This window comes from Magallana gigas, chromosome 7, assembly GCF_963853765.1.
Source record: "Magallana gigas chromosome 7, xbMagGiga1.1, whole genome shotgun sequence".
In the NCBI taxonomy this organism is placed as follows: domain Eukaryota; kingdom Metazoa; phylum Mollusca; class Bivalvia; order Ostreida; family Ostreidae; genus Magallana; species Magallana gigas.
The window spans coordinates 33,907,450-33,926,303 of record NC_088859.1 but is presented as its reverse complement, the minus strand read 5'-3'; the positions used below and the strand labels follow the sequence as shown (position 1 = coordinate 33,926,303).

At 32.3% G+C, this 18,854-nt stretch overlaps 1 protein-coding gene across 4 annotated transcripts; it reads right to left on the bottom strand.

The window, feature by feature from the left end:
• Positions 1-5,901: 5,901 nt before the first annotated feature.
• On the bottom strand, positions 5,902-18,823 carry LOC105319134 (uncharacterized). 4 transcript variants are annotated; one of them, XM_011416544.4, is made up of 5 exons: positions 18,523-18,823; positions 15,972-16,085; positions 14,802-14,893; positions 14,027-14,210; positions 5,902-11,274 (listed from the first exon to the last, which is right to left on the bottom strand). In XM_011416544.4, exons 4-5 carry the CDS (start codon positions 14,172-14,174, stop codon positions 10,175-10,177), a joined length of 1,248 nt encoding a protein of 415 aa, XP_011414846.3. In that variant the 5' UTR covers positions 14,175-14,210; positions 14,802-14,893; positions 15,972-16,085; positions 18,523-18,823; the 3' UTR covers positions 5,902-10,174. The 4 variants fall into 4 exon arrangements, with proteins under 4 accessions (XP_011414846.3, XP_011414843.3, XP_011414845.3 ...); XM_011416541.4 differs by having other exon boundaries at positions 15,977-16,085; XM_011416543.4 differs by having other exon boundaries at positions 15,977-16,085; positions 18,716-18,812.
• Positions 18,824-18,854: the final 31 nt, after the last annotated feature.

The window sequence follows — 18,854 nt, the reverse complement described above, 5'->3', positions numbered from 1 at the left end:
CTGCAATGTTGATGAATGCTTTTGTAAAAGTTTTTTATTTTAAGTAGCTCAATTAAATTTACATAGACCTTATATAGTTCTTTCTCAGAAATGGCAAATCTGAAACTATGTAAATAAGCATATAATTATTAAAAATTGTGTTCATTTATAAGTTTTCAAAATAAAATGGAAACTGTATACAATAAAACCGTCTCAACAAAGTCGGATGAATTGTTCCAGTTTGGCTACCCTTGGCACAGATTCACTGGAACTACTTTTTACATTGCACTGTTTATTCTTCAAAGTACTCAGATTGTTTTTATTTACGCGAAAAAAGCGATGGAGATGTGAACAATTACAATTGTTAATCAGTAAATACATATTATATAGAGAGAGAGAGAGAGAGAGAGAGAGAGAGAGAGAGAGAGAGAGAGAGAGAGAGAGAGAGAAAGAGAGAGAGAGAGAGAGAGAGAGAGAGAGAATAACATGCGCGAATAGATCTTCTTCTTTTTTTTAGATGTATTATATAATCTGGTAGAAATTATAAATTGGTCAAGAAAATCAACCGTTAGTATTATACATGTATATATATAAGCACTTCCAATAGCTCGATCAAACGGTTGCTGTATTTTCCATTTTTGAATTAAACGCACGATAAAAGTGAATAATTCACAAACTTCATGAAGAGTTGGCAACATAAAATGATGGATGGTTCTGTAAAATGGCATTGGGTTACTCTGCTTGCAGAAAAAAAAGTGATTCATGAATTATTTCGGAAACTGTATTGTTTTTAAATATAATCCATTTACTAGAAAATGAACAGAAAAATATCTGCCATTATTAGCTTAGTAAAAATATGAAATTATCTGATGATGTAAGCAGATACCATCGCCCAGCTCAATATGAAAGTAAACGTAAACGCAATTGTAACACTATCGATATCATTTGCAAAAAAAGTATTACATGTACAATTATCTCGAATTGTCTAAACGAAGATTTAACGAGCATCATTCCAATCGCTGATACTTTAGAACATGTATATAACATAAGCAATGTCCTATTGAAATTAGTGGAACAGAAATCTCAAACTAATGCTAAAGGATGTCTTACCGATCAATGTCAAAATATTCAAGCTAACCTTGAACTCCGAAGCCCTCCCCCCTTCTTAAAAATAGTAAATAAATAAAAGCCATTTCTTCGTAATCTATAAATATAAAAATCAGTTTTGCATGGGATTTCGTCTTAATTTCGTGACTGGTTTACTTAAAGCAATGCCCTTTATAAACTAACTTTAAAAGATGCTTCTCATGAGAGCTAACATTCAGAATGTTTATTTTTCTTTTAGTCAAAAACAAAAAAGCAATAAAATCCCCATTAGGGATATAAATTTCCGGTGGAAAATGGTCTTAATGGGTCTTTAGAGAATTTCCGCCTAATGAAAATTTAGTTCTATCACCATTTGTGTTGTACAGAAAACCCTTTTTGTTGACATGCAGCTATTCGAAAAATACATTTTAGCTGTCTAATAGTCGCTTTTAAAACTATCTAAACATCGTGCGGATCAAGTCCTGTTTTGAAATTTTTTGTATGTTTGGGACATATAGTTACATTAGTAATTTCAAGAGTTTCCAGAATTCGAGGATTATTAAATTTAAGGTTATAACTCAAATAGCTTCTTCATAGTATCATTTTAAGAACGCACGCAACGTTCCTCAGTATTATACAATTTTCCTTGACAGATTATCTTTTTTACACGTGCATTTGCTTTTAGACGTGTTAATGTACAAAAATTCAGGGTGCATTATCAGGCTATTTTGGAGTTAGAACATTTTGAAATTTTCCTTTAAATATCATGCTTATTGCAATTGAATGCTTACTAGTATAAATAAAAGTCATAGTATATATTTTCAATTTAAACTATACTTCCAGAGAGAAAAATATCAAATTAAATAAAAATATTATTTGGAAATTACTTATTAGAAATCTTCACATTGCAGAGATAGTAAATAAAATAGAAATTACTGGAAGATAGGACGTTTATAACATTAAGGTGACATCTACTCTCTAAGAAGAGAGATAACTCTAAATAATTTCTGAAATTAAAAAAAATCGTCAAATTAAAGACCTGAAAGGATGACTTCTACGAAAGCTGCTTGCAATCAGATGTGCAAGAAAATTATCTTTATCTTGCAAAGGCCACATGATATGTGCTAGATAATACCAGCCAGCTAAAATATTTTGGTAACCTGGCATCAACTGATGTAAATTTCTGTAAGATTATCGGAATTAATTCACCGTTGTATATCTTTTTTTACTTACTGTCAACAGTTGTCGTGTTAAAATGTTGGTATTCATTGCCTTAATTACTAAATGAAAAACAAAACAAAACAATTTAACTGAAATCTATACAAAATGAAATGCATCAAATATAGCATATACATTAACAAACACCTTTCAATAAACAAGGGAAGACTGCTCTAGCACATCGGAAAGCCTCGGGAGCCAGGGTAATCAATAAACACTACTCACTAGACATAGGATACCCAATCTAGCCTGGTTTCCGATGCCTTCCGATTGTGCATGCACATCGGAAGGCCTCAGAAAATAGGGTATGCTTGATTAATGAACACTGCACACTGGGCTAGGGACAACCCAATCGGTGAACACTTCTCATCGAGATAAGATAGTTGATCTCGGGTTGGTCCCAATGCCTTCCGATTGTGCAAGCACATCGAAAGAACTCTATAACCAGAGTATGGTATGCTTGATCACTCGGAAGTACTCGGATTGCCGACTGATGCTTGATCGGTGAACACTACTCATTTCGATCGGTGATCATAATATTCCTGATCTAGTTTAGTTCCCGATGCCTTCCGATTGTGCAAACATTTCGGAAGGCATTGGGAACCAGGGTATGCTTTGATTGGTGAACACTACTCACTGGGCTAGGGACACCCTAATCAGTGAACACTATTCCTTTTGCCATACCCAATGGATCGGTGACACACAAATCATTACTTGGAACATTTCACATGGCAATTACACTCGAACTGATTATTGACCCTTGTGATACCCATAGTGAACACTACACATCCGGTCTCCTGAACTTCTGATAAAAGAACACACGTCAATATTGTACCTTCATTGCCGATGTACTTATTTCTAAGAGTATGGCCAACTTTAATACATGTTATTTATACTACTAAAATTATGTATTTGATTTTTTGTGATTTGCCTACCTAACTAGTCCTTGTTGCACATGGAGGCCTATAGAGCAAAGACTGAGGATTAATATAACAATTACTTATTTGGATTTTGTCTTTGATTTTTTTAAACGCTATAATAGCCTCTTTCCAAAAATCATTGTTAATACATGTATTTTCTTTTAAGTAGACTGAGTAATTTTTTGACTCTACCTGAGAATATTTTTATGTAAAAATCTTTTTACTGTATCAGCATCCGAGTTCCACAAAGATCTAAAAAGTATGGAAAGCTATAGAAAATACCCAAAAGTTTAAAATTTGTTGTCCATTGAAAATTAATTTCTGAGCACTTGTTGTCTTCTGAATAATTTTACTACCTATCCATACAATAATTGCATTTTTCATTTTGAGCCCTGACATCATATAACTCTAGGGGAATTATGAATGTAGTTTCATTTCATGAGTATCGTGTTTTGTTTTTTCAACCTAAACTACACGTAGCACGTTTTGCACAGGGTGCACGAATTTCTTGCTAATAAGAGGGGTTGAAAGTTTTAAAAAATAAATCGCATGTAGCGAGGTAATTACATTATGCAGTGTGCCTAACATTTCTAATCCATTGTTATAAAACAGTTTAAAAATTTCAATCAATTCGATTGCTCTCACTTTTTACTAGATTAGAATTGAAGTTAAAACTCCGGGAATTTAATATGTATGTATCAGATACGTACATGTACCACAGTGTAAAATATAAACCATTTTCAAGGAAAACAAAAATATCATAACTTTACACTGCGTTACTTTATATTTTTTTATTATTTCAGATGACTGCAAAATGTGGCTACATCGATTAACACGAAAGTCACTTTATTTAAGTGATTTTGTTCAGTAGAGCAACACATATCTGGTATATCGGTTCATATTTCTCAAAAGCCAATAATTTCATTACCAATGTGACAATGTCTTTCCACAGTCCTCTAATTCTGAAAATCATGTCCATGAAACCCACAATTTGTTCAAATGTTTTAGAAAGCGTTATTGATTATCTAAAGGTATGCCTTTATATTGAGAACGCGTAATGATTTTAATCAGCCAATCTGTATATAGATTTAACTGTGTCGTTAGTGCAGATAAATAAATACAATATTACAATATATCTGCTATCATCATTCTACACATCAAAACATTCCCTCTGGAGTATGATCCAAGAAGGAGATAATGACATATAGGCTAATGAACTGTTTGCTAACCCTCATATTCCTGGGGACATTTCCCCATTATTTACTAGTAGTCACCTGGTACCAGGGACAACTGATTGTAGTATGTGAATAATGCATGACAATTGAGGGATCTAAAGGTTGTGTTGCGGAAAACGTAATCGGTAAATTATAATTAAACACCCGGCCGTGACCTTTTTAAAACAAACTGTAATTGAAAGAGTCTAGTTTTAATTATCATTATATTATTGATCTTAAAAAAAAAATAAACAAATTCAACATCCCTCCCTGATAAATAAAATGATTTATTGTCACAAAAATCTGATTATTATAATTAGATGTATTGTTTGCACTTGTCAAACAACACGTGTAAATATTAAGTCTTTTCGAAACATTTCCAGGAAATAAAATTCAAACAACTTCCGTATCAAATTCATGAATTCATTTAATTGTAGCCTTCATGTTTGTTAGCGTATTCATGGCTTGTTCGAGTGAAAAACCCACATATATATATATATATATATATATATATATATATATATATATATATATATATATATATATATATATATATATATATATATATATATATATATATATATATATATATATATATCAAAATGTCCATATTATCACTGCCTGCTCTAAAAAAAAAAAACCTCATCCCATTTGCAGTTTATTAAACATTATACATTTTCCAATCGCGGATTTTTAAAAAAAAATAGTTCAAAGAATCATTAGTAATGCAAGATTGCACTGTTAAACATTTACCCAATCAAGACATGTGTTAAAGTTAACCATCGTCACCATTTGATTCATAATATTATTACACATATAAGATAGTTAATAATCCAAGCCGACAGTAACATCTCCATTGCACTAGTATACCTCTTAATATCTTCTCTGTAAAAATGAATTACTGTTTAATTGAATCATATACAGGTTCTAGAGAAATCCCCATCCTTGTCAAAAGTAATAAACTGTTTCAAATTCTTCTGGCACCACAAGAGAAACACTGATCATCTATCTTTCCTATATCAACTGAAGTGGAAGGTTATTTTGAAGCAGTGACTACGTAAACCACACAGTAAGAATGTCAAGAACATTTATTCTATTCAATTGTTCTTGAGAGAGAATGTCTTTGATGTTTTCTTATCTGAAATTGCCCGGACAAAATTAATGCCAAATTGTAGAAAAGAAATCATAAACTGTTTAAACATGTCAAACGTAATTCTAAGGAAAACTTTCTTTGATCCGAAATAAAGTGCATTATGTAGACTCTTTTCTTCATTTCAGCATATTTTTTTAAGTTACACAAAAACATTTATATATTTCGCTTAATTATATTTTTTCTTTCTATTTTCCATACACTCAGTATTACTTTTGTTTCAAGACAAAAGTGTTGATGTATTTTGCAAGACTTAGTTACTTTGCAGGACAGCTTCCTTAGCAATCAAACTTTTGCTGCAAGGTACAACTCACGTAAAAAAAGAAAGGCAATAAAGGTTTTCCCCTTTTATTGGGAACGAATCTTATTTTCATTAACAAGCAACAAAAACAAAGAATATTGCGTTCTGCAACTCGCTATAAAGTTCTTAAAACAACCAAACGGGAGATTACTCTTGTAGAGTATAATATTTACGATAAGTGGTGTAACTATTGCGCATGCACATTGCAAACTGTCTCCACCCATTGTTGCGTCAAGCTATGTGGAATCTATGCTAAATAGTTAAAGCAATATGAGCTGCAATTTTCATGTTGAAAATTTTTTTTTTTACGAAAATTTTGTTTTCTACTAAAATGACAAAAAATATCATGTTTTTTTTAAATTTCTGTTTGCATATTATTTGTGGGAAAAGCCGTTGAGAAGCCTTAATCGGGGCAAAATTGAATTATTTTCGTACTGTACAAAAATTGATCTGTTATATTTAAAAGAGGAACTTTCTTCTAACAAAAATCAATGATTTTTTCAAGTCTTTTTTATCATAAAAGTTTAAGTTATATGCAGACCTATTATATACTAGTAAGTTTTTGCAGCAAAATATAATTCTAAAAAGATATATATAGCTCATATTGCTTTAAGTTACAATATCACCAAAAATTTGTATTCAAAATCGGTCCACATCCAATTAAACTTAGAATTTGATTTACTTTTTAAAGAATCAAAATGATCAAAAATCCATTTACAAAGGACATTGTACGAGGGTTGTCCCAAAATAGCGTAGACAAGTGGCGTTATTCAGTTAATCGAAGACAAAGGAAGATGAAATTTGTGCCACAAAGGGTTCAAGAAATTTGCATTCAAATAATGTTTTAAAATCGAATATTGTTTGAGATTAAATTAGTGAAATGAAAGCATGTTAGATCAGAAATTCTACATGCGGCGCAATGTCAAAAACAAAAAGTTAAAATCAACATAATGAATTGAAAATTGGGCGGAAAAGTACTTTTCGAATGAAAAAATTCAAATAAAATATACACCGATATTTGATAATAATTATATTATTTACTCTGAAAATGTTTTGGCTATAACAAAACTTTTAAATATTTTATAACGCGTTTTGTGACAAGTTGAAAATTAAGTGGTAATAAAATGACGTTTTCAGCGTTTAAGACGGCGCAGCAGTAACTGATACAATTTTGTAAAGACCATCAAATAAATCCTAAGCGGCTTTGGAAGTAAATGAAATTAACAGAATCGATGAGAAATGCGTTTTGTGAATTAGTTAAACAATATTGAAAATATTTGAACAAGTATGATGACAATAAGTGGAAAAAAGAAACCCCGAACGATATCAATGGACGTCAAAATGTTGAACGACACATTTCGGTAAGACGGACGTTAGACAACAAGTATTACAGGGCAAGTTTGGAGCCGACAGATCGTTTGTACTTAGAAAATATTTAAAAACAAAACAAACTAGAAATATATATTGAATGTGCACGCAGAGTACATGTTCAAAGATCATATTTTTTCTAAGACATTTTCGGAAATAAAACGTAAATGTTGTCGTGAACGATGTGGAGGGTTTAGCAACAACGTAAAACTGGAAATTTTTGACGTCGCACATTGCGCCGCCTGACAAAACTTGTTGTTACTAATTATTCATTTTCTCGAGAAATAAATAAAGTACAGATTTGAACTTTTCAGCATTGTTTGCCAAAGGGTCATTGAAGAAAACATAGAAGTCTAATGAAATTGCAGTGAACAGATTATAAATTATGTGTCCTGTCTACATTATTTTGGGACAACCCTCGTAGAGTATATAATTTTATGAACAATGTTCAAACCAATAATTCATATCCGTTGTAAAGGTTATACTTGTAGATCAAGGTTCAAAAGATATTTAACAATTAAGTGCATACGCCGCTTATTATTAACAGTATATATTTTTGTTTTCAAGTTTACCCTTGATCTTAGAGTTTATATATTAAGCATTGTACTCGACAAAAGCATGCCTCAAAACAACAAATATTCGTCTACATACATGAAAGTCAAAAGTCACCTAGGTCATATAAAAATCGAGAACACAATCATTTTCATTAAAAACTAGTATGCCAAGATCAAGTTAATAAAGATTCAACAAACATTTCGAAAAATGGTGCTCTTTGAAAAAGTTAACACCAGTCGACCAATTTCTCTGTTTGGAATACAAAAATACTTTTTTGATGAGAAAATATATTTCTTGTACAAATATTAATATCTTTTTTTCTAAAAAAACAGGATGAATAAAAACCGAAAGAAGCTTGATTCGAGTATATTGTCAACTGTTTTGAAACTATTCTTTGAAAATTGTAAACAATAAACTTATCGATTTTTTTTCAAATCACACATCCATAAAAAATACTTTGGCAACGTTTATTTTGGTTTCTCTTTTTCAACATACAATGTATGTACATTTGACAAAAAAATGCAACTCGTGATTACAAAAAAATCTTACTTAATTGCAAAAAAAAACAAAACAATTATCAGTACACAAGTTATTATATTAATATTTTACATGTTATGGAGCAAGATGATGCACTTATTTTGAAAAGAAAGACAATGATATAACAACTTATAAATTCAATAGATTTTTAATCTAACACGAGTTTTCTTTACTGAAAACACATTAAAGCCTCGTACGTAAACAGGTCGTAAATAGAAGCTTGAATGTCAAATATACGGCGCTGCTCGCCTTAAAGATTGTACAAGTGCGACTAGATAGTTACATTAAAATAACCCGTATGTTATTGGCTTCAAATTCAGAGTATATCAAGAACCACTTTTCGAGTATTAGTATAATGGTTCTTTTCACTTTCAGTTAAAACTATAACATCTAGGATGAAATAGAATGTACATACACAGATAAATCTAAAATGGCTTCATCCAAAGAGCAACCGTGTTTCCATCCGTCTGTTTATCAAAACATACAATCTGTGTACGAGATTTTTGATGATAATTTCTTTACGGTTGAAACACAAGTTAAGCTCACCATCCCTTGTTTGTTCGTATAGAATTTATAAAGAGACCATTTTCAATAGAAATCTATACGATTGAAATGGACACAATTTTCAGCATATCTTACATGACAACCTTTGTTGGACAGTGACAAAAATGTAGTTTGTTACCAGAGTATCAATGAACCTTAATTGAAAACCCTGGAAAATTAACAAATTGTGTATATATGATTATCTGACAACAAAATCCGTCTACATTGTATCTTGGTTTAATCCTGATTATAGAAAGATTTTGACAAAAGTATGAACACACTAATGGCACAACTGTACATAAAGTTCACTCATAACACCGGATATTGAAAGTTGGAGTAATTTGCTATGCAGCCCTTTCAATAATAAAACGACATCAATTGCCACCTATAATGTATATTGAAACTATGCTGTGTTAAAAACTGTGACGCTTGGTGTGCATTTATCTCAACAGATTATCTCATATCTGCATCTAAAATTAGCAAATTAACCAATTACGTCATCTAAACAAGATCGTAAAAGGTGCAATCAAAAACATGCCGTTAAAATTATTCTCTCTAAACGGCAGTATATCACATATTGGAATCTACTTGTTGGCTAATATGGTCCCGGGGTTCATGTTGACTATGTTATGTGGTCATCTTAAACTCCTCACAGAACGTTCACGATGATGAGGACAATGGCTGGTAGAACGGTGGATCACAATCATTAATTTGAGTGCATGGAGTAGGCTTGTCATCAAAACACAGATTTTTCGCTTTTTGATACTTGCAAATTTGCATTTTATAAATAAAAGAGTTACGCATGCATCATTTTCTCGTCCTTATTTATTCAATGCACTATTTGTCCATGCAACTACTCATAAATATAAAGCACTTCCAAATTCCTAGATGTATATCATGGTAATACAGCACTTCAAGCAATGAGTAAGCACGTTCTAAAGCTATTAAAAAACTCAAAGCTTTAAGAACATCAAGCACTATGTAATAACATGTAGTCATGTATGAGTGCAGCACAGAACAGTTGTAAACTTCTAAGTAATTTCTTTTTCTTTGACTAGAAACATTATGCGTTCAAGATGCAAATATTATGTTAGATCTTTCTTGTAATAATGGGAAATTTCGCAGATCTTTGATAGTCCTTTTGAATATCTCTAAGGGATTTTCTAAGGGTGAAAATCCCTTTTTGGATATTCTAAACTGGCCATTTTGACTAGTACCGACAGCCTTTGGTATACCTCTTAAAACATGTAATAATCCTCAAACGCCTCCGTTCCTCTTGTTTCACGATAGGTTCGCCTTTGTTTTAACCGTATTCTGGTTTGTACTGCAAGAAGTGGATAAGTCTTGCCGGCAGGGGGAGTTTTGGAATCAATTCCGGTGAAAAAACTTGCATGATTTTTACTCTACACCTGTTTTGAAGCGAACCCATTGTAGGCAGTTTGTAGATTTGCAAATGGTCTACGTTAGAATCAGCCTCATTCAGGACGATAGCCATACGGCTTCCACAATTCGAGAAAACGGGTAGAAAATTCACGGGACATGAATGCGTTCCGCAGGTGTAGCGGCTGTACTGCACACATCTAAGGGTTTGAGCATTGTCCGAGTTGAAAATATAAACACTGATGTCAATAGGAGGATAGCGTCGAGCCTTCCTCTCTCTGCAATGACATCCGTCAGTAACCATGACAGCAAAAATCAGATTACCGTCTTTTGAATAGAACAGGTCTTTCAGCGTCGGATGGAGTGTCCATCTTGTATCGTCGAGTTTTGAATTTGTAGCGAGTACTTCCCAGTTCGAGGTCTGGACCAAACTTAGACTGTTGTCTTCCCCTTTCTGAAAGCTTGTCGCTGCAATACGCGAAGATGTGAAACGAGGGTCAAACGCAAAGAGGCTGTGGTGAAATGCGAGGGATATTTCATGCAGCATTTCCCGGCTTTTTAAGTCATACATTTGGTACACATAGGTACTCGCATTGTCATTCCGAATGCTTGGTATCTTCAATATGCAATAGTTCCCATCCGGACTGATTTGCCCTCGTAATGCTTCGTTTACAAATTCAACAGATTGTTTTCCAAATACTCCGATGAATTTGTTATCACTTAAATTTATGATACCAAATTGCGTCATCATATTTCTAACAAGATGTAAAATGACCGTTTGGTCATGGTAGCATAACACACTCTTAACGTGAAAATTCTGTATTGAGGACAGTTGCGCAGGAATATGATTGTATTCAAAATGCTCTGCCATCTTTGTGAACTTGTTTTTGCGGCGGAAGCTGAAAACGGAGCTTGACTTGTTGATATTGATGATGCCCTGTCTGTTCATACAAAAAGTAGGACTGCAATCCTTGAACACCGCCCCACTGCACGTCATGGACGTTTCACTGAATCCGGCAGCCTCTAAAAAAGAACAAATAATAGAATTTAAAAACAATTAATAGATGTATTACAGATTACATAACTCAAAATGTTGACAAAAAAGACAGTATCGCACATTTATCAGAATCTTATCAACTGTTTCATGTTATGCCAAACTATAATTGCTTGCATTATTTTCATACTGGGTGCTATAGGACTGTGTTACAGTAAGTCTGAACCTAAAATACACCATTCGATAGTGGTCTATAAATCTTTGCTCTGTTATAGTTTTCCTGATAAGTTGGTCCATAGCCTGTACGTCCGTCCCAACCTCGGCAGACTGAGAACACTCGCTTTCTATGCTTCGGAACAAAGTTGCTTAATATGAGTTAAACCTTAGTCTATGTATAAACTGTCGGGTAACTGTTACATGTACGTATTCCTTGTCGTGTTCTTAATTAACAGTGATAATAGAACCCAGAACCAAGAACAGAACTATAAAGCCTCGCTGTGGGACGTAGAAAAAGCTCAACACTTCCGAACACGACATTCTGTGGTCAAAAAGACCATATGAGTACATGATAGGAGTCAATTTTGGCTCGAATAAATTAACATATCAATCTAGGACCGATTATGTAAGATTGTTTTGTTACTTTGAAATAACATATTTTACCCAGTGCTCTCATTCTTTTTATCATTTAGCGCTCATTTTGAGTCTTGATATGAGTCAAAAACTCAAAATGTCAAAAATGACAAAGTTTGTGCAAATCAATATAAATGAGGAAACGGTTCACTTTTAATAAAAAAAAAATACTGTCATACTTCAAATGATGAACAAGGTAAGGACATTTTTTCTGTCAATTTGAGGGGGAAATGTTTGATGAAATTAAAAGTGCAATTATTGTTCAAGTACGGCCTTAATTGGCTCAATATTTTCTGGAAACATCCCCTTGAAAAAAAAACACTTTCAAACAAAAATTACATACATTCTGGGAAAAGGTTTGTTTCATGGTGCTACAGAGAGGATTTAGACAATATAGAAAATCAGGAATCAACTCAAAGTGTAAATGTATATCTATATAAGGCAGACCTCTATGTAAAATAAAAATAACAATGTTTATTTTAAGGGCCAATTTAGGCTCTTGTAATTCTTTAAGGTTCTCCTCTTCTAGTGCTGGATGAATATGGGAGAAATGTTCTTTATTGGACACAAAACAAAACCCAATTAGCATGCAGTTTCTATTATTTATGAAATTCAATTTTTCCTTTGGAATATACAATTATCACACCACATTTTCATTCAGTTATAGTACAAATTAGGATAGAATATTCCATTAGCACAGGAAGATTGGATGGTAATGATTATAAGAATCAATTGTCCATTGTGTTTTGTGTGGAAAAAATAACTGCATATACATATACTGATGAATGAAAAAGTCTCTAGAACATTTCCCTGTTCAATAACAAAAATCCAATTTACCACGTCTGACTTTGTTGCCAGGTAAGATGGGCCAGGTCTAGCAATTAATCAACTATCATAAGGCTGTAGCAATTAAGACAAATCTCAAGGAAGAGTCTCTCAGTAAAAGCTTCTATCTGCCTGATTGGCCTTCCCTGAAGAAATGAGACTGTTATGTGTTTGTTGGAGATAAGTCAAGGAAGAGTGGTTAACCAAGACTGCTGGCCAACAGTAGCATTGATTTCTGGAAACATTATCTATCCCCGACTCTTTCCTTAGTGTCATCTGAAAACCAACCCCGACTCGGCCTCCCCTTGATAATCAAAGACCCAGAGCTACCCTATAAGAGTATCTACAATAACATTGGGAGTAGAAATAATGTTGACGATATTGTTGACGATGCAAAAAAGAGAAACATTGCTTGTTTTTATCATCTGAACTATGTGACCACGACCCTTTAAATTGAATATAGGTCAAGGCTATTACAGTATTACTGTTAAATGGTGAGAGTCATGTCAAAACAAAGTAAACATGAAGCAGATAAGGGCCATATTTCCTGCTGCTTTGTGATTTCATGACATGCCTATTTTACATGTATATTGAAACAATTTATCTTTCTGACACATTGAAAGGGTTGTGAATTGCTTCCTTAGATATTCTTCCACAACAACTGAAATTATTTGTATTTGCTGTTCAGTTTTTCATATTTTTCAAAATCAATATTGATCAAAGCCCGTTTTGATATAACGCTTACAGTTAATCAGAACTTTAATTGCTTTTGCAGTTGTGATGACTCGGCCTTGTGCAATTACATAACCACTCAAACATATAACATAGTGACAATAATGTACAATTTATTCATTTGAAATATCTTTGGAAAGAAATGAATTGAAAATTTGAATGGCAGATAATACCTATCCTCCTCCTAACAATCATTATACAAAATACTGGTATATTCTGGATTTCAATAAATCTAGCGAGTTTGATGCACTAACTGATACATCAAATTAACGCTAATGGTTATACTGATGACTAAGTCGAAAATCAGTAATGAGGTATTACATCAGATTTACAAAACCACAAAATCCACAAAGCTTAATGTAGGGAAGATAAAAAACATGCATGCATCTGTCTTCATAACATGCACGTGTAAAACTACTTCAAATTTCTTTAAAGATGAATCCTCATCTTTTCCTTCCAATTCACATTATTTCACATTCTGGTACAATTTTGCTTTGACATAAATGTACGGCAGAGAGTTAAATTAAATTATATAAATTTATAGAACCTGCAAATAAAATGAACAAGGGGCCACAACTCTACATAGCCACAAACCTGCATGTCCATTCTTCCACTGCTCCAGTGAACACATGTGAAGCAAGGACCAGGGCCTCGCTGCCGTAGCCTGCTTATTCATGTTAGATTCCACTGAGGTAGCTCCCATCAGTCCATAGTTCCCTCCTTTACTTTCCTCCGCACCCATTCTTTGCAGCTGAAGAGTCTTGCGTTGTTGCAATAACTGATGAGCAAATTGATAGCAAAACATTGCAGCTAGAGCATGTGAATTTAATTCATGAATCTTCTGTTTTAATCTTTGGAGCACTACTAGATGACACTGAACCCATGATATATCTAACACTGAACATGTATGTTGTAAATAATAAACTAGCCAGAAGCAGTTCTACTGTGGCCTTAATACAAAGTAAACTTATTTTTTATATATATATATCTCTTCATTGTATGATATATCTATCAGGAAAGAAAAATATATTGCCTTGTTAATTCTTTCATAAAGGTTGCTTTAAACGTTTATAGGTAGAAACTATAGGCCACTTAAATTAAGACCAACTGATTCCTTTAAGTCTTCCTCCATACTTTTTTGCTGTCGATCATGCATGAGAAAATGCAGCGGCTCGATCATTAAAGTTTTCAAAAAATTAATTGTCACAATTCAAACTTTTGTCTTATGAAAATAAATGCATAATTTATAATCATAAGTCATAACTAAGGATAATGGTATTTTAGTGATGGACAGACTTGCAATATGAAATGTACATATATGTACATGCATTTCAATTATAATATGATAAATAACAATCATTATACTTACAAAATTCCTTTATCTCTGGGCTTGGTGGTGAAGTTAGGTGTCAAAAGGCCTCTATCCTGTAGTCAGTGCAAGTTTCATTGACATATTGTCACCTATGATAAATTTATACAGGTAAAAGAATTTCATCAAACATGTACATTAGATAAAAAGCACACTATAAATAGATCTACATGTACATCAGTTACAGCTATCTGAGGTTAGTTATCTTAAAAGTAAAACCAAGTTGCGTTGGATCAATTCACAACCCATTCTGGGTGAGGGGTGATATAAATATAGTCTTAAGGATCAATTAAGATAATCTCAGACCAGTATGTTTGTCACATCATGATCATATCATCATCATCATCATCATCATCATCATCAATTCATCATTTTATTGTTGTAGATACTAATAATAAATATATACACATGTATTGTTGTCATATTGACCATAATTGGCATGAACATTTTGTTGCAAGAAATAGCTAGGGTATTAATAATTCGAGATTTAGACTATATACAGAGAGGTGAAATTATATATAAAAAACATCCTGTTATATTGCACTGCAAGTACAAGTTTTTTCAACACGTTTCCTAGGCTTAATTATTAGCCTAAAGGCTAATTAATAAGGTCACCAGTTACTGAGTATATGGTGACAATATAATACACATGTACATGTAAATCAAATGCGCGCCAGGACTGTCTGCATAACTTGGAGTTTACAATGAACATGTACTATTTGTTATGATAGTAAATATTTACACATATGACTATAGTAATGTAAAAGTAATGAAATGTATAATTCAATTATTGGCCCAATTAGTGTTATAGCTTACATGTACAGTACGTGTTTATGTGCGTGTAATTAATTGCATGTACACTAGCTAGACTAAATATACATTATTATCATAATATACATCTATTTACTATGCATAATTGGAAATTGTATGTTTGTAAATTTCATTTTTACTTTCACGTCAGTCCACCCATTAAACTTTCAGTAGTAAAGAAGATTGCTTGATGGAAATTATACTGCCTTATTTTAAGTCAAAGTATATATAGAAATATTGTGCAATCATTTTATTGAGATTTTACTCTTGATCAAAAATATGCATTGCTAATTTACAAATAAAAGAAACAAATATGCATTACTTTCTTTTGGTGTTATAATGATTAAAAAATGTAACAACCTTACCATCCACATGAACAGGTGTAATTTTCGGATATCTTTTTCCTGACCATTTTCAGATTTAGGCCTAGGGTGTTCAAATCTTTATGCAGTGAGTTTGCCAAATGTATTATCCCTGTCAAATAAAGCAGAAAGCCATGGGAATATGTTAGATCAACCATTATCTATTTGCTTTACAGGTACAGGAGATATAGTGAGTGAAACTGGAATGTTTAAATCTCTGCGAGGCTTTAATCCACATTTTCATGTCAACAGGTACGATAACAGAATTTTTACAAATAAATTTCATCTCCATTAGGCTTATATAATGTAACCATTATGTAAGTAAATTTAAGGTTTAAATGAGCTTGAATAAACATAAAATCAAATGGCTAAGTGCCACATTTGATCATTCAATTTAAATATATAAGCTGAGTTTTAAGCAACAATATATATAATTCTATCAAGAAAACTGACATGAATATATATAATTTTAAATCATGGATAAAAACCAATAGCAGGATACATTTTTAAAAGATAACTGCATATAATTCCACCTGAGAATAATCATTTCCTTAAAATGATACTGCATATTTAAAAAAAAAAAATCATTTTGAATCATGACAAATATTAATTATTGATTTTTTGAAACATCAAAATTTAACTACCGGTACTTGGTGATAAATGATGCGAAAATTATAATATATATTAGCAGCTGCACATGAAATTATATAATTAAAATATTCTCATACTGTAACAGCTAGTACAATTCATTTTTTACAACTCGTTTAATACAATAGCAAAGCATGTGCCAATTTATATAACATCATGAAAAAAACATCCTGTATAATATATACATGTAACACACGTACAGAATTTAAGTAACCAGGAACAGGCATCATGATTTAAGAGATTGCGACATGGACATCGAGATTAACAGGAAATAAAGAGGAAATTACTTGCAAGATAACAACACGACGTCCCATGTCAATAGCTTCAGATGTTTTCGCTGCACAGATTTACCCAAATCAGATTCCTTTTCACAATTTATCTGCAGCGTTGCTCTGCCCAAATTAAAGCTGCATCGATTGAAAGTCATTTTCTCTGCTGCAGTTAGCTTAATTACAAGTTTTTATTTACATTGTCACTAAAGTCAGCTAATAGCTAACTTTGTTTTTATTGATTTTCAGCTTGTTCATTGCATAACCCCATGTTAAACAGAACCCTTATGGATTCTCATTTTGTGAGGCACATATTGTGAGGCACATATTCTGTCCATCATCTCCTTTCGGAGGATGCTCTGTACACTTGCATTATTCATGACAGTAAACCCCATGTTACAATCAGATTATGTAAATACCTGTACATGTTATATAAATTTTCATAATAAGCATCTCAGCCAGTTATTCAAAGGCCATTGTATATTAATGCATACATGTACATCCTACTTTTTTATATATACATTGTATATATATTAAATAACAGATAAATCATATAAATTGATATGTGTTGTAGGTGAATTATACCAAATCATACATGTGCAAATTGTGAATGAACCCTGCATGAATACATGCAAGCAAGTTTTTATAATCTCATCAGGTTTTTTAAAACAAATTTACAGCTCATATAAGTTCATAGTCAGACAATGCATGCATATAGCCTTTTCCGCATGGGAGTTTAAGACTAAAATTTTGGCAGTGTTTTGCAAGTATATTTTAAAAAAAATATTCCTTTTAACTTCCCTTCAAATTTATCATGTAGCTTAGATTTTAGATAATTAGAAACATTTACTGACAGGAAGTTTTATAGAACTGTAACTATTACTTACATTATAGTTTGTAGATCATCAAATTTAGACGATATCATTTTTATTTTTATGACTTCTTGTACTGGTAGTTGATAAAGTAATATGTGCTATATATTATGAATAATATGCATAAGAATTATAAACATGAACAGTACTGACTGCATGTATAAAGAGAAGTTTAACCAGATTAATGCTGTCACCCCTACAAAAGCATTGAAATTCAGAAAATTTAGGAAAAAATCCTAATATTGAATATCTTTGACCAAATCCATGCACACACAAGAATTGAATAATATACAAGTCAGCTTTTATAATTGGCCCATCCCATATTATATGTGTGCTGTCTACAATGTTAGATTCTCTTTCTTGATCTAATCATACCTTATTCATGCAATCCCAAGGCACTGATTGTACAGTTATGTCACTGACCTTATAGCCCAGCTATAGTGTATTTATGGGTTGTCCAGCTACAATGCTGGACATTTAAATTCTTATCTTGCCTGACAATCAAGTCCACCCTTTACACATGTTACACATGCATTAACAACATCAATCCATGACCATCTGTTCATGTTTTGAAAATATACAATTAAGAAAAGGACATTTCTAAAAATTATAGTTAAAAGAATTTAATGAAAAGGCATTTTCGGTTTTAAAAAAATGTATACAATTTGATGTACTTCCATATCTCATTACCTGGATGCTCCACAAAATCCATTACCTAGACAAAGCGCAAAATGCAATCGGAATAAGAAATTTCACTTACCCTCAAATTCTCTAGGTCATGTGTTTGTTCTTTTAAAGAACAAAGTCAGCTGTTTCTGTCCATTCATAAAGTATGACCTCGCTGAATCGCTCAACTAATTAGCATATTTGATGATTTAAACAAATATTACAGGATCTCTATGCACCACATCTGTCAATTATTCATCAATGATCACACTAAAGAAAAGTCTTACGAATGACAATGAAGTCCTTCAAGCTGACGAAATCCAATTTAAAGACCTCAGTTAATCGAAGATGGGGGTTTTTCACCTGTCAACTCTGTTATGACGGGGTCGATAAATATAAACAAAGAATTTCATTGGTCATTATTTT